Below are 22,852 nucleotides of genomic sequence, written 5' to 3' on the forward strand. Positions count from 1 at the left end.
ATATATAATATATGTGTATGTATATGTATATATATATATATATATATATATATATATATATATATATATATATATATATATATATATATATATACATATATATATATATATATATATACACACACACAGTAGTTCCTTGACCTACGACTTTAATTAGTTCTGTGGCCAAGCTCGAGCTCAATTTGCTCGCACATCAAATAAATTTTCCCCATTGAAAATACTTAAAATGCCCTTAATCTGTTCCAACCCTCAAAATGCCACCCCATATTTTTATGTTTCATGTTACTAAATAAGGAAAATAGATATCTAAATAACAAATATTGTATAAAAACACAATAGAAAGAGTATGTAAAGATATAAGGTTTTATAAAATGTACAGGTAGTGTTCAAGTTAAGATAATATGTCTTTCGATAATATGGTTTTACAAGAGACAATTACAATAGCCTAACTTCATCCCATCTCCTAGTAAAATAAGTTGAAAAACAGCAAAAGGAAATGATTAAAGTTTTTTTACGTTATACTTGTTGCATAAATGTGTACAGCCATGAACATCCAAACTTGAAACAACTTTTTTTTGCCAAGTACAACCGAATTGGATAACATCATCATCTGTTTGGCTTTATACATTCCAGGTAGCAAACTTTATGGGTTTTATCCAGCTCATGATCCTATTCGTTCCTAAGTCATCAACAAGTGGTCCAGGCCTATTTACTTCTTGTATGGTTTCTGTAACAATATAGGATTTTACAGGAAAGGGTTGTTAGCCCCTCCCTAACCTTCCCCATTTATCCGGGTTTAGGACCGGCACGGAATCTCATCACATCCTTCTCATTTTACTCATTCCTTCTTCTTAGGTTTTTCATCCTGATCATTATCGTTGACTCCTTTCCATCTCTTTTCTTTATAGCACTGTAATTTTAATTTCCTTATTTATTCCATATTTTCTCTTTCACTCTTTCTTCACATTAATTCCTCCTAGCTCTTAACCTTTCTCTTTCTCCTCCTATCCTTATTCAAAACCTTTTCTTTCATTCTTCTCCTTCTCTCTCTTATATCCTCTATTCCTTCTCGTCACTTACTCTCTAATCATCCTATATCCCATTTTCCTTCTTAACCATCATCATTCTCTTTTTATTTCATTATTGTTCACCTATCTCTCCTTTTCTTAATTCTCATTCTCCATTCTTTCTAGTTCTTTCATCCACATCATCTTTTTACATCTTACCATTTGTTCTTGTGCATTGTTCTTGTGTATAAACTTTTTCATATTTACACATTATACCACAATCATGTTAAATTTCAAGTTAACTATTTCTGGGGAAGTACTTACACTCGACAGAAATTGTAATTGATAAGTGTCTCAACATTAGAATGATTCAAACTGTTGCATGGATTAGAAATAATTATAGACAAACTTTGGGCTAGGTTATAGTTGTTCTCAAACCAGACAAACAACTGAAGGGCAAAACATTTCAATCCTGATCAAAGCCTTTGTGAAGATTACTAAGCAAAAACTCCTCAGAAGTTGAGATCACAATTATTATTGTTTACAGAGAAAACATCTCACCACTGAGCACTCTGTCTACAATGCAACTAAAATATATTTACCGGCTCACTCATCCTCTTCCAAACAATAGCCATGCAGTAGATTGCAGCAATTGGAGGTGCAAGGTATGCTGCAATGGACTGAATGTAGATATACAGTTGTCCACCTTGTGTTCTTTCAATGATGGGAATCCACACTATTGACAGCGCAACAAGCATAACAATGAAGATTCTGCAGATCAGATCAGATTTTTCACATTTTCAAAACAGATGAACTATATTTCTATGTAGTTAGTAATCATGCACCTTACAAACTAGTGTCTTATATTCAAATGACTTTTTTTTAAGATTAATACTTTTATGTACAAGTAAAGTGCACACTTTCCTGACTTGCAAGATGAAAATAAAGGAAGATGTCAGAGATTCATTAAATTCTCAAGTAAAGCTTTGAAGCTTGAAAGTAAATATAATTTCCACACTGACTTGCAAGAAAATAAAAGATGCGAGTCACTCATTAAATTTTCTAGTGAAAGTTTTAAGCTTATAAGATAACTCAGTATAACTTTCAGTAAAAATCTTCAATGTATCTAGAGATTTAGAAAAAACTCCTCAAAAATCTAAATTTAGCATCTCAAAAATCTAAATTCAGCATTACAGATTTAATGTACATAATAAAGGGATTTTGACGAAGGAAAAATCTATTTCTGGGTGATTGGCTCGTGTCGCCCTATGAAACCCCCCCTTTTTTATGGTTTGTTTCCCCCCCTTGCAGGACAAGATGTATTTAGTTGTTTTATTTAAGGATGTCCGCTAGGGGCGCTGCTGTCCGTGGCGTCCTCTAGTAGTAGTAGTAGAGGCTGCATCGCCCGTTGGTATCAGCTCTCTCTTGGGGGGATTCTGATAGGAAGTTCTAATTGGTGTTTGTCTCGTGGTAGTGTTCCACACTCGCCCCTATTATCATACCGACACTTCTTTTTAAGAGTGAGCGAGTCAGTTTTACTGACATTTTCTTAATTTTGTTTTTCTCTGGTAATTTTAGGCTAATTTTACCTAGAAAGAATGATATTAAGGATCTTTCATAGGGCGACACGAGCCAATCACCCAGAAATAGATTTTTCCTTCGTCAAAATCCCTTTTCTGGGCTCAGCTCGTGTCGGCCTATGAAAGAGTACCAGAGAAACAGACAAGATGGTAAAAAAGGGACAATGAAAAACAGCGTAAAATGATGGATATAATATAAGTAAATCAATTACAGCATACAAACTAAGCACTTAAACTAACTTATACTAAAGAGTAAAATAATAGAACGTTAGTAATCTTAAAGTACTTAAATGGTAATTACAGTAAATTACAGTGATGCATGTAATATAAATAAAAGGGGATTTACTTAATAAAATTACAAAATATATACAAACTCATGTGTCCTACCCTAGCAAAAAAAATAAGGGTAGATACACTGAAATCCATCATTAATACAATAATTGCAAAATATACAAACATTTTGTGTCCTACCCTAGCATAAAAATAAGGGTAGGAACACTGAAGTTCATCATAAATACAAAAATGGTGAATATATACAAACATATTGTGTCCTACCCTAGCATAAAAATAAGGGTAGGTACACTGAAGTACATTATCAGTACAAGTGTGGGTGTCCCTAGCAAAAAAATAAGGGACAATCCACTATATGATTCAACGGCTAAGGCTATGATATTCGAGTAGCCTGGCGATAGGGTGAGGCATGTTGGTTGATGTAGGTAGAAAGGAGACCTGGATCTATACTACAACTACTATACAGTATCAGGGGAAACTATGTTTCCCGCTGCTACTGCTGAAAACTTTAAAGATTCCAAGGACTTTAAATAATGCCGTTTAAAGACTGTCGGGGATTTCCATCCAGTATACTTTTTAAGATCCTCAAAATTCATATGTTGAAAATAATAATCGAGGTGGCTACTCCTCTGATATCATGTGCCTTTGGGAATGATTCAGGGTTGGCTTGCTTAATGAAGTAAAGGATTTGTTGTCTAATACCTTTTACTGACAAGGTACCACCTTTTTCTCTCATGAAGAGAGCACCTGAGGATCTTGAAGAAGTACGAGATAGAAAGGCTCTAAGAGTTGATACTGGGCAGAGAGAAGGATCCTGTGGAAGTGGGATAACCTTCCAAGGAGCCCACCTTGCAAGAGGATCCTCATTTTTAGCTAAAAAACTACGATCCGGAGCAAGTAGAACTTCTCCTGATGGGAGGAATTCCACATGACCCGCATCCCTGGATAGAGCCGACAGTTCTGAAATTCTAGCTCCTGAAGGCTAGGCTTAATAAGAATAATGTCTTCCTCAGGAGCATTATGAATGTACAAGCTGAGTTGTCAGTATCTGAAGCTAGTTTGAGGACATCATTTAAGAACCATGAAACTGTAGTAGGCCTCTGAGAAGGTCTAAGTCTAGCACAGGCTTTGGGGATAGATGTGAAATAAGAATCAGTCAGATCTATCTGAAAACCTACTTGAAAGATTTTCTTCAAAGCCGACTTATGAGTGGTAATAGTGCTAGCTGCTAAACCTTTTTCAAACAAGGATCTGAAAAAGGATATAGCCAGGTTAACTGTCATGGTTGTAGTGTTCGATTCTTTCAAGAAAGATGCTAATTTTTTGACAGCTGAGTCATATTGTCTAATGGTTGACTCTCTCTTATCTGATTCCAGGAAGAGAATATTCTGTGGATCAATATCAGCATCTTTATTAGCCGCAAACTTCATGAAGTCCATAAAGTTAGGGTCTGGAGAATTCCTGAGGAAGCGAACACAGTCCTCATTTGTACTGATTGTGATAGCTTGGGATTGGGGATCCGTTGAGGTCGGAGACCCAATTCCAGAAGGAGAGGATACCAGTTGCTCTTGGGCCAGTCCGGAGCAATCAGAGCTACTATCCCTTTGAAAGACCTTAGTTTGCTTAGGACCTTCAAGAGAAGATTCACTGGAGGAAAAATATAAATTCTCCTCCACTGATTCCAATCCAACGACAGGGCGTCCGTGGCATAAGCCAGAGGATCCAGGTTGGGGGCCACATAGCAAGGTAGCTTGTGGTTCGCTTGTGAGGCGAAGAGATCCACTTGAAGACCTGGGACTCTCCGGCCTACCCACTGGAATGACCCGTCGTCCAGAGACCACTCTGATTCCAGAGGAACTGACCGGGACAGGGCGTCTGCTATCACATTCCTTACTCCTGCCAGGTGAGTGGCAGACAGATGCCATTTGTGCTTGTTTGCTAGAGCAAAGATGGCTATCATGACATGATTCACATGCTTGGATTTGGACCCTCCTCTGTTGATGCAATGAACTACTACTGCACTGTCCAAAACTAGCCTTAGATGAGACTTCTTCGAGGGAAGCAGTCTCTTCAGTGTAAGAAATACTGCCATTGCTTCCAACACGTTTATGTGGAGCTGGCGAAATTGAACTGACCAAGTCCCCTGAACTTGTTTGAACTGAGAGTATCCCCCCCATCCGGACAGAGATGCATCCGTGTGAATTGTTAACACTGGGAGGGGATATTGAAGGGGTACTTTCTTGGTAAGTTCTTTACTTTTGACCAAGGCCGTAGTTGGTTGCGGAGGACCTGAGGGATTACTGACAACTTGTCTCGATATTTGGAGTTTGCTCTTGACCGCCAAATTCGATTTATATCTTTCAGCCTTGCTTTCAGAAGGATATCCGTCACCGAAGCAAACTGAAGAGACCCTAGGATTCTCTCCTGGTTTCTTCTTGACGTTTGCTTGCATTTGAGAAATTGCCTGACAGATTTTGCTATTTCCTTCCGTTTGGCCACTGGAATTGACAGATTGTGGGAAGACAAATCCCATTGGATTCCTAGCCACTGAAAACGAGATTCCGGAGTAAGTCTGGATTTCGTTTTGTTTATCTGAAACCCCAGATGTTCCAGAAAGTGAACTACCTTTTTGGTGGCTTTGAGACATTCCTCGACTGTTGGTGCCCAGATCAACCAATCGTCGAGGTATGCTGCTACCATGATTCCCTGAGCTCTCAATTGTTGAACAACCACTTCTGCTAGTTTTGTGATACCCTGGGGGCTACATTCAGACCGAAGGGCATCACTTTGAATGAGAATGTTTGATTTCCTAGCCTGAATCCTAGGAATGGGCGGAAGTGCCTGGCTATAGGGATATGATAGTATGCGTCTGTAAGATCGATGGAGCATGTGACGGCTCCACGCGGAAGTAAGGTCCTTACTTGCGAGAGGGTAAGCATCTTGAACTTGTCGCAACGAATGAAAGAGTTTAGCTTTGACAAGTCTAAGATTACCCTTCTTTTTGTTGAGCCTTTCTTTGGCACGCTGAATAAGCGACCTTGAAATTTTAGATGTTTGACTCTCGCAATAGCTCCTTTCTGAAGGAGTTCTTCCGCGTAATCTGTCAATTCCTTTGACGGTATCTGATGGAATGATTTGATTGGAGGAGGATCTTTGATCCAACTCCAGCCCAATCCTTTGGACACTATGCTCTGTGCCCAATTGCTGAACCCCCACCTGTGGCGGAAGAGGAACAGCCTCCCTCCTACCTGGGGAGCCTCATTGTTGATGGGCGGGTTGGCCACCACGCCCACCTCTGAACTGTCTGCTCCTCGTACCCCTTCCTGCGCCACGTTGACGAAAGTAACTCTCGCCCTACCTCTCGGCTGAGTGTAGCCTTGAGCCTCATATGCAGGGTTGAAGGCCGGCGAGATAGCGTAGGAAGTGGATGGCTGAGATTGCGAGGGCAACAGGAGGATAGGCTGGTTCTGCTTTGAACTGGCAGGTTGTCCCTGTTGGGTAACCGGGACCGCCTGCACAAATTGCTGCTGTTGCTGGAGTTTTTTATATGGCTGGAACCTCTTACCAGCCTTCTTTTGTTTCTTGCCAGCAGTGGGAACGGATTCCTGTTTCCTCTTTGAGGAAATACCCCACCTAGCTCTAAGGCTCTGGTTGAGCCTAGCAGCTTCATGGTGTACCTCGTTCACCGCGGACTCTGGGAAGAGATCCGCTCCCCACATGCTAGCGGCCAAGAGTCTATTAGGCTCATGCCTAATGGTACACTCCTGTAGGGACATGCTTCCGGCAGTTCCTCCTAGCCTGGAAGAAGTCAAAAGCGTCCGTTAGAACCGTCTGGAACTGAGATTTCGCCAGAATCTTAAACAGCGGTTCCGTAGCATAAGAGAGGGCAGCCATTTCCGTGATTATAAGGGAATTGAGGGACCTGCCAAACCTGGTTCGCGCATCAAACTCTGCCTGGATTAGGGAATCCGGCAGCCTTGGTAGTTTCTCGCCGAACTGGTCCATGGCGCAGTCCGGTTTGAGCTTACCAAGCGTGAACGTAGCTGGCAAGTTCTCCCACAATTCTCCGAAGGCCGGGAAGAGCGGAGAAGTAGACTCCGCCTCCCTCAACTGTGGGATGGGCTCATCCTTGAGGACTGCCTGAAGGGACTTCTCCACTAATTTCGTAGCGAACGGAAGAGAAACCTCCTCTTCCGTCGCGAAAATAGTGAAGGACTCTTGTAGGCCTGGAGTTTGGTGTTCGTACACTCCCAGTCCTCAAGGCAGTGAACCCATTCCCGCTGAGCGTGATCTCTACTATACAAGACCGACTCCTTAGAGATCTTGTCTTCCCTCGTCAGAGCCGTTGGCGTCAGCCTAGCATAGCCGATGAAAGGTTGCGTCAGACCCGGAGGGTAAAACTCGAAGTCCTCAATCCTTCGAGTTCCACACTCCGAGATAGAGATCATTCCATCTTTGAATGGAGCGTAGGCAGCTACTCTCCATGGGTTCTCCATAGAGAAAGCTGGCAAAGAGTCATAAGGCGGGAGTTGAAGAATCCAGGTGCTTGACGCTGGGGAGACTGGGGGAGGAACCTGAGATAGCCCAGCTACTCGGTCCTCATTTTCTCTCATTCTGTTAGAGAGATCCTGGATTGATTGGCCAGATTGAGACAGAGTGTTTGACAACTGTGCAAACATCTGCTCAAACCGTGACCCCAGTGCGGAGATTTGCGAGCCTACCAGTACGCCCACCTGTTCCATCACCCCTGCTGAAAAAGTAGAGGGATCAAAGGTGCTAGTACCTGCTACCCCTACCGGCGTAGCCGGAGTGGAAGCGGTGGAGGCGGGAGAAGGCAGTGACTCGGCGGGAGCGCGAGCCTTCTCCTTCGAAGCCTTGCTTCTGGAGCTCTTTGGGTGAGAAGAGCTCGGCCTTGCTTTCACCGCATCGGCATAGGAAGTCGACGACTTCTTAGCCGAAGAAGACGAAGACGACTTCTTAGAAGTCGTCTTGGCTAGAGTCTTCGGTTCTCTCTGTCCCTTCGCCTTTGGGGGTACAGAGAGAGCGGGAGAGCGGGTAGGGATCTCAGATCCCACAAAGCCTTGGAATGAAGCACTAGAAGAGGGGACAGGAGAAGATCCAGAAGCACCCAAGGAAGGACCTTGGGCGCCCGACACACCTACCTCTACCAACAAATCCTCCACTCCTACCGCCATAGGCTCGATGTTCAGGTCCAGGGCAGCGACGTCCGGGACTGACTCCCTGGGAGGCTACGACGTCAAGGATTGCTGGAGATCATGCTGGATGGAGGCTATCAGCGGGGCAGCGGACAAGGGGTCAACGTAGCCCGTCGACTTGCCCGCGGGGAAGATCTGGACGGCCAGCTTCTTATCAAGAATGTAGGGCTGGCCTTTGGCGGCGTTCTTCCCGAAGCCGCCCACCCACGCTTTCAGGGTGGCGAGGGCGACTTCCCTCACACCGGTAGCCTGAAAGAAAGGCGAGATTAGCTGCCAATGGTGGAACAGGGGTAACAAACTTACGACTAAAAGTTGTTAGTAAAATGATAAGTAAGCCTATAACGGACTTACCCCATCTCCCAGCTGACCGACCAGGTCGTAGCAGATGGCGCAGGCTTCAGGGTGCCAGACGATCGTCTCGTTGTAGGACGTGGCACAGGGGGCGTGAGACCTACACTCATCATGTCCACAGGGGTCGAACAGCGTCGCGTTACACCCTAGGACCTGGCAGTTGGTAGCCTGTAAGTGGAAAAGTACATGAGTACCAAGTAAACACTTACAGTCTAACAGATGCTCCGCTGGTGCCGGAGCGCTAAAGTTAGAATCAACCAGAGCCCCGCCAAAATACGTGTGGTAACCAGGTTGGTATCCTAGGCTATGGCTCCGCTGACGGCGGAGACACAAAAGGAAACCAACCAGGAGTGGTGGTAATGGAAACCACGACGGAAAATAGCGGGGATGGTAGATAATAATAATAATAATACACAATTCATTGTAAAATATGTATAATTAGGGTATATCCTTACAATAATAATAATAATAATAATAAAACAAACCTCTCTCCACCCGTCTGCTAGAAGAGTGCGTAGGTAAGAGGTAAGCTCCCTTCCGGTAGCGGGGGAGAGATATAAGGATATAGTAGGCAAGCAACCGACCACTAGTAGTGCCCGCCCCGCCCGCTAGCGGAGCCAGTAACCTATACCAAAGGTGCCCCGGCTGCGACGGAAGGCTCCTTTCGTATAGCAAGGGGGGTGGCTGAGCAACTGGGGAGGGGGGGGGGGGTGGGGGGGGGGGGGGGGGGGGGGGGTCTCGGCAAAACACGGCGGGAGCGAGAGAGGGGGGGAGGGATGGCCTACTCCTCCCCGCCTCACCTACTACCCGCATGGAGACCCTGAACCTCATGAGTGGTCGCCCTATACCCCCCGCTGGGAGGAACCCCTGGCCACCTCCGAGAAGGAGAGAGAGAAGGCGACTGAGGTTGTCAAGACAACCAAGGGGTCCCCCAGCTCCTCCCTATACCAGAAAGGGAGGGTAGGGGCAGGGTAAGGTGCGATGGAACACGTGACCGCAAGTGGCCTAGGCCGCGAGCAACACAACCGTGAGAGAGCCACGTGAACCAAGCTGAACCAATATAAGGAACAAGCACCTAGGCTAGCCTACACCCTAAATAGAATAAATATGTACATCGAAAAGATGGAAGAGACACTTTTAGTAAAAGAGAAAGAAGCCCAGGAGGAGGCAGACTGTTCCAAGAAACAGAAGCCTACTCGGAGCCAGCGATAGCCGATGAAGAGCAAGAGCTGGGCCGGAATAAAAATAATAATAATAGTAGCCCTAAATACCGAACTAAGAGAATGGTAGAAGGGCTAAACTAGCTAGAACTCGATGTAAAACAATGAACGTGATAAAGTAAGCCCATAAGTATAAGAAGTCCCAGTATGGAGGACCGGGAATTCTTACGAGGCAGCATGGCCGCCACGAGACAACCGGGGAACCGTATATGACCTATTAAGAGGAAAATACTGGTACCCGGAAGATAAAAAAGTGGTAAAATATTACTTATGAGTTACTTAACTTAGCCGTGGCAATTGCAGAGCGTTCCATCGTAGAAAATAAGGATAAATCCTGAAATAGTGCAACACAAGGAAAAATGCGTCTTGTACGAAGCGCTAAAATTTAAGGATGTCCGCTAGGGGCGCTGCTGTCCGTGGCGTCCTCTAGTAGTAGTAGTAGAGGCTGCATCGCCCGTTGGTATCAGCTCTCTCTTGGGGGGATTCTGATAGGAAGTTCTAATTGGTGTTTGTCTCGTGGTAGTGTTCCACACTCGCCCCTATTATCATACCGACACTTCTTTTTAAGAGTGAGCGAGTCAGTTTTACTGACATTTTCTTAATTTTGTTTTTCTCTGGTAATTTTAGGCTAATTTTACCTAGAAAGAATGATATTAAGGATCTTTCATAGGCCGACACAAGCTGAGCCCAGAAATATTCTATGATACTACTGTACCGACTTTCAAAAGTTACTGATCTTATACAGAGTAAATTCAATTTAAGTACAGGACTCGAATCATTACAGATTTTAAGCATAAATTCTATTATATTTGTAAGATAGTAGTAGTATTTCCCAAGCTTGTACATCAGTATGGGCTATCTGATATCAAAGAAATTTTTACTTTAAAATCAATTTGCCTAAATACATCATTACAAACAACAAGGGCAATCCTTGCTTAACGTTCTAACAAACAGAATATGCATTACACATCAATTTTCTACAGCAGCCTGCCTTTCTTACAGATATGTTATTCCAAAAATAAGATTTCAAAAGTAATTGTGTTTTTCCTACATACATATACAAACCAGAGCCTTCTCCATAAGAGTATACTTCAATGTGAGCTGGAATGAACTGTTGCAACTTGGTAACAAGGTAGTTAATTGGTGGTAGGTGGGTGAATAGGGAATATCCCTATTAGCCTTCAATCACCTAGTAATTTTCCTTCAGCATCAAGGACATAGCAAGATGGAGGTATGATTGATAAAACACTTTGATTTTGGCAACTATTAAAAATACTAAATACAGTACGTACTTCCAAAAATACTCTTTGTTCCTACAGGGACACATACCACATTGCCTTTTATGTAGGAAACTCACTCTTTAAGTGGGAGGTATCTCTCAACACACTAGCATGTGGAGTCTTCATCCAGGAATGTCACACTCCTGGTCACAACAGTGAGCAAGGGAGCGTTAGCTCCAGAAGCCTCGTATTCAATCTAGCAAAGGGCTGACAGAACAATAGAACCCTGACCCCAAGTTTGAAGTGTCAACTCTCGCTCATATAGGAAAACCTTGGAGAACCAAGTGTGACCCTTGACAGTGACAGGTAACAGTCAGAAAGCAGCTAAAACTTAGCAAATAAAATTGAAGGAGTCAGATTATATCTCTAATGGCTCTTCCCTGTTAAAGTGGAGAGCTCTGAGACTGGATGCTGGATTATGTAGCCTATCCAGCACATATTTGTTCAAGCTGCTGCTTCACAGAGGGAAGAAGCAAGAGAGATGTAAGAGAAGTTCCAAGTACTTTAGGAAGGAAACTTTTCTGTACTAGAAGAACCTGGATGACTAAACAACATATTGAGCAGCAACCACAATCCAAATAAGATATCCAGGGACTTAGGTAGAATGTGGGAAAGGTGATCTGACATCTCCAACACCTGCCTTCATTATCTGTGCTACTGAAAAGTTATTTCAAATTGCAAGGGGTGGTCCTAAGCCCCTGACTTTGTGAGCTCTTGTCCAACTGTATGACTGACTTCTTCACAGGAAGAGATGTAAGTTTTCTTGACTCAAGCACAAATTCCAGAAAGAAAGGGTGTTCCTGGACACCATAAGCTTGTGCTTGCTGGTACTAACAAATAGGTACTGACACACTGGCCTAAGGGGATGGGTCCTCTAATGCCTCACGCTGGGTAGAGAGAGATCTCAACTGAATATTATGACGTTCAGGAGACAGACAACTGAATAGGTCTTGTATCTCTCACCATAAACTCAGGAAAAAACAAGAGCAATACAGATTGAGTGCTGTATGGGAAAAAAAATGGCCATCTAAATCACCAATATTCATCAAGACTAAGGCTAGCAGGAAGACAGCAAGTGTGAGATCCTGGTTTGAGGCCTCCCCCAAAATCTCATATGTTGCCTGAGTTAGACAGCGAAGAACTGCAAGTCATGTTCCACTCTGGAGGCTAAAGGTCCCTAGGAGGAGAGGACTGCTCAAAGCTCCTCATGAGCAAGAATAACTCCATTGAAGAAGAGTAATCCATGATTTTCAGTCTTCAGACCTAGCTAAAGGCCAAACAATATTCTTTAGTGCAAAAATTGAGAGGAGCTTGTCTTGACAAAGGCTGACAAGAAAGTTAGGCAATCCACTAAACAGACGCTCTGACCAAATACAGACCTCTCAGAGGTTGGCCCATTTCCCTGATAGATATTAGATGAGGATCTTTGAAGGTATTCTGACATCTCCTGCACAGTACTGAGAAACAAGCCTCTTCTCATAAGAACTACTCAACAACCTCCAAGCTTTTAACTGGAGGTTTATGCTGACTAATGATACCTCTACATGTGTAGCTGATAAAGGAGAGTGAGCCACAGGGGAGTCTCTGTGTGTGCCTTCACCAATGGAAGCAGCATATCAGGAAAACTCTCAGCATGGGGCCAACTAGGAGCTACCAAGGTCATTCTTGAGCCCCAGTGTGACAACACTCGGCTGATCCATCAGCAGGTTGGACTGAATAGAGGAAAGTCATAACTGTCTACACTGACCCAGGGGTGTTGGAAGTCATCCTCCAGAGCCACCAAGGGTTTTGGAACAGGGAAGCAGAACACCAGGAGCTCCTTGTTTAGCCAAATGGTGAACAGGTCGATCATTGACATTCCCCAGAATTTGAACACCTTTTTACCACAATGATGACCATTCAGTCCCTGCTATCTGCCCATGGTGGCAGAGCTGAAATTGCCTAAAATTGCCTATCTGACAACTCAGTAGATCCAACATTCCTGGCTGTTGGTACATCTCTTATCCAAAACCGTTCCCACCTTACCTTTCGGAAAGAGTATGGAGGTTCCCAGAATCAGATTTTTCCTTAGTAAAAGACTACTCTAAAAATCTCAAAATTTGTCTTGAGAAAAAGACAATGTCACATCTTTTCAAAATAAAGCTAACTCAAAGTTGGTACTCTAATGTGGAAGGAAAGTCAGAGCCTTTCCTCTCTACAACAGCAAACTCCTGAACTTTGCCTTTTCAATATCTCATGAGACATCAGTGACGGCAAAGTCAACAACTGAGTTCAACCAGAGGTCAAGCTATGATGAATTCTCTAAAGAGGGGAAGACACCTGACTTCACAGTTCATAACTCCCAAGGAAGTATGTGCCTTCCTGAAGGAGTCTCTCCATGGGATGGTTGCTCACCAGTAAGTAGACAAACCGAATCTAACTGCAGGGGAGTAGTCTCAGAGTTCTCTATACTTTCCATGGTCAACAGTAAAAAAGCAGCATGCTCCATGTCCAGGACAGCAGGGAACCTTTCAATCTTTAGATCAGACTGTTAACCTGAACTAAGATACCATGACCAAGCAGTAACCGAAAGTCACTCTGACTGCTTCACCTCCTGAGTGCACCCTACAGTCTGCTCTTTCAATGATATGGGCTCAAAATAAGGATAATGTTTTATCACTGAGATTAAGCTCACAATGAGCCAACAAAGCTCTCTGTTCTAACACTGTTCTAAGAGTCCTATGCAAGGGATGGATCCTCTACCCAAACAGTGTCTCATACACCAGTCTGCCAAGGTGAGCATTTTTGGACTCAAGGCACGAATAATCTGACCTAGCAGTACTATACACTTAATTTGAAGTTGAGTAAAACTGCTCAAAACCATAGTCCACATTCCTGTAGCCTTTCCTAAGATCAGGCAAAACTGGACAAGAAGCTAAATATTAAGCACTCAAGGGTACTAATGTAATTTTGGATGAACCAGATGCACCCCAGTGACTGCACATTGCATGCACGTGGCTCACCACGATAATTATGAATAATAATGCAGCGACCTTACGAGCATAAACCCTCTGTTGCACACATGATCTGGGGATTGAGTATGCATACTTTAGCTCTTGACACATTAAACAACATATGAGAATTTGGACAATCATACACAGAAAAATCAACACTGGCCAGTAGTATCACATACCAGCACCCGTTGCACACATGAAGCCCTGTCTGCATACAAAATGCTAGTGCCAACTATTTAAACACCTCGGCAGAGGTACAGACAGGTGATAAATCTGAGAAAGCCCTCAGGCTTTACAAAAGTATACAGGGAGAAAATGGTTCACAAGCACGTTCAGAGAAGACTTCCATGACCTCCCTCCTTTTCTTAACATATAAAAAAAGAAGGAAGACCATATATGGTTGCATTTCTTCATTTAACTCCATCCATGAGTCTTAATTTCCTCAGCTATGGTAGAAGACATGTCAAGGCAGGAAGCAACATTGGATTCTTCTCCAGATACCTAACCAAAATTATGAAAAGTGGAAGAATCCAGGACAGCCTTCGTGTCTGAATTAAACAGAGAGACACCAGTTCATGACCTTGCTCAAAGAAACCTGTGTCAACCCTACCTACAGCAAATGTCCTACCCCCTGTTGAGGGAATGCCACCACAACCTTTGAAAGAGGAAAAAGAGGCACTCACTTGAAATCTGATGGAATTTCTTATAAGGGGGGTTTCTGCAACCTGTTCTTCCTCTTGCCATGGGTGGAAGAAGTGGCAAAAGATACGGAAGACAAGAAATTGGGCTTGACAAAAAGGAGAAGGAAGATACACCATTGCATTTCTTCACCTTATACTAGTCCAAGAGTCATATCCTCCTCAAGGAGTAGCATAGGAAGAATAAAACCTGTACTCAATACCACACACTGACAGCTAGCCTACCCTACGATGGATACAGTACTAACAAGGATATAAAATAGCTAAATACTGGTTTATGCCCCTTCTATCATTTGTTGTTAACTTTCTTGTGTTCTAAGTAATGCTGAACAAAACCAAAAGCAACCTACCTATAACAAAAAAAAGATGACAGAAGTTTCAACTTGGCAGTTGGCAGGAGCAGAGCAAGGTGTCTCTTAACAGCAACTGAAGAAAAAGTGCAAGTCACAGCAAGTGAGTGGGGCTCCCCAATTCACCTTCCTACCATCAGTTAACTCCCTTGTTACCAAGTTTACACAACCAATTCCATCTTGCACATGGAAGAACATTCCTACATAAAAGATGATTGTTTGTATTCCCATAGGAACAACTTTCCTTTGAAGCACATAGCCTATATTAATGTAATGAAACATTTTCTACATTTCAAATATCTATGTATTATATCAACAGAATGTAAATACCTTTATTGGTAGTTTTTCTCGGATATGTATGCATAAGTTTTTTTCAGGATTTAGGTGCTTAAGAACTGTTCTCAATCTTTTAAAAGTTCGCAATCTTTAGAAGAAGATTTAAAAAGGGAAATTTATTTTAAGGTTAGTAAGGAAAATGGAACTGTTATTAAGTATTCACCAGTCAAGAATGTGGTGCAAAGTAAGAGGTTGACAGATGGTATCAAGAGGGACAAAAGAGATAGTCACTGTGACCTGAAGATTCTTCTCTCTTCATACAACTGGTGGTCTTCTTGGTTTAAAAACCTTTCTTCCCCAATATTAACTTCTGGCCATGATGTGGATGTCTTACCCTTAACTGCAGAGCAAATAATTTGGATTATACCCAATTTGAAAGCCCTTGCCATCTACAAAATATAAGAGGTGCAAACTCATACAGTATTACTGGATTCTTCAGTCTACATATAATCACTAAATCTGAAAACAAGTTTATGCAAAACAACGATGAGCAAGGAAAACCCATAACATATTATCTATGCTTAACGAGCAAATCTAGATTTTAATATATTACAGACTTTCAATGACATCCAACTACCTTTCCGACATCCTCAATTAAATAATATTCCTTACCTTCCAACCATCAATTTCTCTCTTGTTGAACTTTTTGGGTGAAACAGTGACCAAATATCCATAGTAAACAAGGTGGAAGCAGAATTAAAGATAGACGTTAGGTCACTCATCAGTGCTGAAAGCATTACCGACAGCATGATCCCACGCACACCACTTGGTAAGAACTCAAACACAAGTTTTGGGTAAGCTGAATTAGAGCATGAGGTAGGAGATCCACAAAATTTCAAGCATTCTTCTGGATCAACACATCCAACTTCATTAGGATACAACACACGTGATATCATCCCTGCAAAAAAAGAAATATCTTTAAGATTGCCATAACTGCACAACAAACTACCAGATTTTTGTATCTATGTATTATTAATTATGATACCAGAGAATATTCATAACTGTTCTTCATTATAGGATATGAAAAGAGTACTGTATAATACAACAACTTTTCCATTCTATTTAAGAGGCACATAAAACAAAAACCTTAAAAAAGGGATTTTGACGTAGGAAAAATCTATTTCTGGATGAGGAAAAGGCTAATTGGAGGGGTTGCTGTGGTAGTGTTTAACACTCGCCCCAGTTCTATACCGACACCTTTTATTTAGGTGAGCGAGTCAGAGACTTCTGACATGTCCAATTTAGCAGTTCTCTGGTATCATAGCAATATTTTACTAGAAATAGTGCTAAAGAGGACACATTTCACGGAGCGACACGGCTGAGCCCAGAAAAGGGATTTTGACGTAGGAAAAATCTATTTCTGGGCGAGGAAGCCGTGTCGCCCAGTGAAATGTGTCCTCTTTAGCACTATTTCTAGTAAAATATTGCTATGATACCAGAGAACTGCTAAATTGGACATGTCAGAAGTCTCTGACTCGCTCACCTAAATAAAAGGTGTCGGTATAGAACTGGGGCGAGTGTTAAACACTACCACAGCAACCCCTCCAATTAGCCTTTTCCTCATCAAAAGACCCTGAAAACGGGGAGCCGACCTATACCAGATAACTTATTTCCAGTTTTGTAATTTACCTTAGGAGGCCAAGCAGTCCTCCTTCCTTTTTAGTTATTACTATCTGTGGTTTTATAAAAGTCCCTAATTTCCTTATAGTATTCACTCCTTGGTGTTTGTGGCATTATTCTTTCTATCTTTGAACTTACTTCTAGGTTTCAGTGTAACTACTTCACATCTGACATCATAAATTGCAAGCACCCATTTTCTATTGCTGGTGGTGTGATCTGTACTTCTGTTCTGTCACCAGCAGTTTTCTTCCACTATCAGTAATATCATCCAGGCTACCTGTTCTCCTTGACATCCTATTCAAACTTTTGATTTGATTGCTTTATGAATATTTGGCTATAAAGGCAAGCACTGGTCATTTTGGTCATTCACTGCTTTAGAAGTTGGAGAGATTAGAAAGCAAGATAAGAGGAAAGGAAGCAGAATAGAGGTGAAGTAAATTGCTAAAAAGTGGGCACAGCTGAGTGTCACAGGGACATCATACACAGCCTTCAGTAATGCCTAGAATGCTACATTTGATATGCACTGACAGCGCTTTACCCCTACCGAGTACTCAGATTTCTGTTATTTCACCTTCCACCCTTCTTTATTTGCTAATTATCAAAAACACTAGATCTTGTGAGCTAATTGCCTAGGATCCTATACCTTGGTAAAGCTCTCTCCTCCAAGTACTCTTATGGCGCTATTCCTCTGAGCTCACATTTTCCCACATTAACTCAGTGGAAAATCAATAATCTTTGAACTGTAAGGTTTGGTCACTTTCAAGACTGCCTAACTTTGGAGCTCTTGATTATATATTTCCTGAAATACTTACAATCCCCATCCTTCAAGAGTCAGGTCCATTACTTCCTGTGGCAAAACTTACATTTTACAACCAAATTTTTACTATTTTCTTAAAGCCGGAGCTAGATATGGTCCTCAGCATCAAAATAAAACAGATAGTTCATTTTCCCAATATTAAAATTGTCAACAGGGATTTTGAGCTGTGCATATTAACCCTTAAACGCCGAAGTGGTAAAAAAAAAATGTCTCCCGTGTGCCGGAGACGTTTCAGAGTGAGCGCGGAAGCGGAAAAAATATTTTTTTCAAAAAATCACAGCGCGCTTAGTTTTCAAGATTAAGAGTTCATTTTTGGCTCCTTTTTTTGTCGTTGCCTGAAGTTTAGTATGCAACCATCAGAAATGAAAAAAATTATCATTATCATATATAAATAATGCGATATATGATAGCACAAAAACAAAATTTCATATATAATTGTATTTAGATCGCGCTGTGCGCAAAACGGTTAAAGGTAACAAGTTACTTTTTTTTGTTGTAATGTACACTAAATTGCGATCATTTTGGTATATAACACATTGTAAAACGATAAAAGCAACACAGAGAAAATATTATCACAAAATAAAGCATGAATTCGTAACGCGCGTACGTAAACAAATATTTTTTTCAAAAATTCACCATAAATCTAAATATTGTCCTAGAGACTTCCAATTTCTTTCAAAATGAAGACAAATAATTGAATATTACTATGCTGTTAGAATATTAGCTTACAAATGCAGTTTTTGACCATATCTGACGAGTTAAAGTTGACCGAATGTCGAATTTTTTTTATATATATTTTTTTATATGCAATTATTTCGGAAATAAGAAAAGCTACAACTTCTAAATATTTTTAGTTTTATTCTACATGAAATTGCGCACATTTTCATATATAAAACTCTATGAAATGCCTAATATGAAACGGAGCAAATATTCCGAGAATGGGACTCACGCATTTCGGAGATTTGTGGCGGAGAATCCGCGTGCGGAGGGAAGGAAAGTTTTTTTTTTAAATTCACCATAAATTTAAATATTGTGCTAGAGACTTCGAATTTGTTTCACGATGAAGATAAATGACTGAATATTACTAGACTGTAAGAGTTTTATCTTACAATTGCGTTTTTCGACCATTTCTGTAGAGTCAAATTTGACCGAACGTGGTTTTTTTCTATTTATCGTGATTTATATGCAAATATTTCAAAAATGAGAAAAGCTACAACCTTCAACTATTTTTAGTTGTATTATACATGAAATTGCGCACATTTTCATATATAAAACATTATGTAACGGCTAATTTAAAATGGTACAAACATAACCACAATCGCACGTATGATTTTTTCGGAAGAGTTACCGCGCGGACGTAAAGAAAATGTTATTTTTTTCATAAATTCACTATAAATCGAAATATTGTGCTAGAGACTTCCAATTTGTTCCAAGATGAAGGTAAATGCTTGAATATTACTAGAATATAAGCGTTTTAGCTTACAATTGCGTTTTTTGACCATTTCGGTAGTCAAAGTTGACCGAAGGTTGAAAATTTGTCACTTAACATTTTTTATATGAAAATATTTCAAAATTGATGAAAGCTACAACCATGGGTTGTTTTTAGTTGTATTGTGCATGAAATTGCACACATTTTCATATATAAAACTTTATGTAACAGCTAATTTAAAATGGTGCAAACATTACCACAATCGCATGTATGATTTTTTTCGGAAGAGTTACTGCGCGGACGTAAGGAAAAAGTTTTTTTCATAAATTCACCATAAATCGAAATATTGTGCTAGAGACTTCCAATTAGTTGCAAAATTAAGGTAAATGATTGAATATTACTAAAATATAAGAGTTTTAGCTTATAATTGCGTTTTTCGACCATTTCGGTAGAGTCAAAGTTGACCGAAGGTTGAAATTTTGGCACTTATCGTTATTTATATGAGAATATCTCAAAACTGATAAAAGCTACAATCATGAGTATTTTATTGTTGTATTCTACATAAAAATGCACACATTTTCATATATAATTACTCCATGTAACGGCTAATTTAAAATGGTAAAAAAATTATGTCAAAGTGACTAAATAATTTCCGAGATGTGTCACAGATACTTTTTAGTGCGGCAAGAAAGAAATTCGCGCTTGCACGCCTGCATAACGATTGTAAACAAAACAACACCTTGATCCGTGAACTCCCAGCATCCCCCAAGGCGCGTGATTCAAGAGTTTTCGGCTGGTAAGGATATTTCATAGGGCGACACGAGCCAATCACCCAGAAATAGATTTTTCCTACGTCAAAATCCCTTTTTCCGCGAATTTTTAAAAAAAACTTTTGTATGTCGACGTAAAATACGTCCAGTCGGCACCCGAGAGACAAAAAATGTTGACGTAAAATACGTCCAGTCGGCGTTTAAGGGTTAACAATTCAGAAATTACTACAAGGGTACATCAAATTAAGCACTGTATTTCAGAAAAGTTTAAAATGCAATCTATAGTATCTTGTTTTATCCAGCTTTTTTTTTTTTTTTGGGGGGGGGGGGGGGGTAATACTTCAAGACGCAACCAGTTTAATCACAAGCTTTTCTTGCCTTTTTTTTTTTTTTTTTTTTTTTGCATAATTGTCACCACAAAACCAACAGAAAATAAGTATTAAGAAAATCAGCAAAATTTAATTCTGAAATACAATACTACATACTGATACATAAAATTTTGTCTAGTTTAGTAATTGGCAAAAAACTACACTTAATGATGAGAAATGTTTAGGAATTGCCATCATATTTTTTCTAGTTCCTCTTTTACACATCTCTATTTCTTGCTGCCATGTCAGAACATTCTAGCATTCCCATTTTGTTTATGTATTTATCATAAGTTTGTTTATGCATTTATTATAAGTCTGAAATATCAGAGCTTGTTTATAATTATGTTCACCAAAACAAAACTAATGATGATACATTTACCTAAATAATCATTTCTTTCAGTTTGCAAGGAATGTGAAACCTAGGAAATTTAAGAGCAATGTAATTTTGGAATTCTCTGATGAAAGATCAATGTGAGAGGCAACTTAGCATCTGGCAGAAATTCTAAAGCTAATATGGAATTACAGTATAATTGTGCTGACATGAACAAAGTCCAAAATTAATAAAAACTACAAGTTCCATAGCCACATCAACCACTACAGGAACTAAGCCTTGTAAGTGGATAACTATACTAAGGAAATACAAAAATAATTGGAATTATCTAGCAATGACAATAACTGAAATTATCTTACCTGGAATAACTACCATAAACAAAGGCAAAAGCTTTGCATATCCTGCAAAAAGTGTACCTCCTTGTGCATGGGAAAGACTGCGAGCTGCCATCACACGCTGAACCATCATCTAAAAATATGAACAAACACAAGTGGCCTACAAACATGTAAAATAAATATACTCTTCAAACATGTTAAATAAATATATTGATCACGGCAAAACACATTCAAAATATTGAAATTGCCATAATTACGGAGGTGTGCAGTAAAAGGCTTCAGTATCTCCAAGTTCATACATGAAATGTGTGTAGCAAGTGTTTTCTGGTTTTACATAAATATTTTAAGTGGCCTAGCTGAGATGGGAATGAACCAAATTCCTCAGTAGATTATCAGTGGGGTGTAACTGATGAATGGGTATTTGCCTGTGACCTCTTGTTAAGATTTATATTTTTGAAATGTCCAAACGACAATGAAACCAAATAAAAAGAATTACTTATTCTAAAAAAAAACTCATTTCTGGGCTTAACCTGTGTCGCCCTGTGAAATGGTTCCTTGGATACTATTTCTTAGGAATAAATATTGCTATTCATCCTAGAGAAAAAAGAAACAATATAATGCCAAGATAAATGGCTCGCTCACCTCTAATAGAAGTGTCGGTATAGTAAGGAGCGAGCGGAATCACTACCAGAGGTCCCTTGCCATTTAGCTTCTTCCTTCGACAAAACCCCGAACTACGGAGGAGCCGTGCTACAGCTCCCGGTCTACTACTACCGTGAGCGCCTCCGACGCCTGAGACGTCATTCCTTCGATAGCGCGCTTTACCATCACACGTTAAAATTTTTCTGTGCTGTGTATTCGCTTATTCTGGATTTATCTTTTATTTCAAGATGTCTTCAGCTTCTGCTTCTAAGTTAAGTACTGTTTGGGGTTACTGATCTCATTTTATGATGATTTTCGTGTTTTTTATAAATATTCGGAGCCTTATCGGCCGGTATGCCCCTCGACCGCATGGCGGTACGGGTTCTCTCTTTTGGTCTTCCATACCGTGAGGGATTTCCCTTCTCACAGTACTTTAGATATGGTTACTTACACATAGTCTCTATATCTTTTATGCAGTTAGCTTATTAGTTAGGCCTCCACGGGGCACGCTCCGACCGCACGTTTCGGACCTTAGTCTAGCTACGCCTTACGTTGTTAGGACTTTTTATCAGTCATGGTTTTGAGAGTTATATCATCTTATTATTCTGATGTTCCCTCTTACCTTCTCTAGTTCCTGATTACCAATTAATAATATTGTAGGTACTAGGTTGGGCTAACATACACCATGCTTCGGTATGGCGATTAGCTTACCCTGTTATCACTATTTTTACCGTTAGGTTAGGCTTTCATACCCCAATTGTCGATTGGTGATTAGCCTACCCCCCGTTTTCTTGAACTAGAGGTTAGATTAGGCTAACATACCCCTTTCTTCGGATCGGCGATTAGCCTATTCTTCTGATTGATTAGCTTCGTGTTCCCCGTGTTAGTCTAGCTTTAAGATATCGCTTTAATTTTATTATTTGATGATTTATTATAAGTAATCCTATATATATCAGTGATATTGATGTTGTTCCGACGGCTCTTCCCCACCTCGTGTTTATCACCTGGCTGGGAAGACCACTGGTCGATCGCAGTGAGCCACCAGGTTACGGGATCCCCCACCCTTCCCCCCATTTCCCCCTCCATACATTGCCATCCACGTCGATGGGTGATGACTCGTTTCTCACAGCTAGCGTCCGAGTCTGCATGAGAGGGGGTGACTCACGGGGCTGGTGGGGAGCTCCCCCCTACTGGTGTTCTCACTCGTCATGTGTCTCG

At 40.9% G+C, this 22,852-nt stretch overlaps 1 protein-coding gene across 5 annotated transcripts in view; it reads right to left on the reverse strand.

Moving 5' to 3' along the window:
* LOC135213537 (sodium/glucose cotransporter 1-like) overlaps positions 1 to 22,852 on the reverse strand; it is a 289,323-nt gene that overhangs the window by 192,968 nt on the left and 73,503 nt on the right. For 3 of the 5 annotated variants that reach the window (XM_064247467.1, XM_064247469.1, XM_064247471.1), the window contains 3 exons: positions 21,017 to 21,125; positions 15,935 to 16,220; positions 1,610 to 1,778 (listed from right to left, as the gene is read on the reverse strand). The exons of the other annotated variants lie outside the window; for them this stretch is intronic. In XM_064247467.1, coding sequence (XP_064103537.1) covers positions 1,610 to 1,778; positions 15,935 to 16,220; positions 21,017 to 21,125 — 564 coding nt within the window. The remainder of the gene's footprint in view (positions 1 to 1,609; positions 1,779 to 15,934; positions 16,221 to 21,016; positions 21,126 to 22,852) is intronic. 5 annotated transcript variants of the gene reach the window in all.

The sequence above is a fragment of the Macrobrachium nipponense genome, chromosome 43 (genome assembly GCF_015104395.2).
Source record: "Macrobrachium nipponense isolate FS-2020 chromosome 43, ASM1510439v2, whole genome shotgun sequence".
NCBI classification, from domain to species: domain Eukaryota; kingdom Metazoa; phylum Arthropoda; class Malacostraca; order Decapoda; family Palaemonidae; genus Macrobrachium; species Macrobrachium nipponense.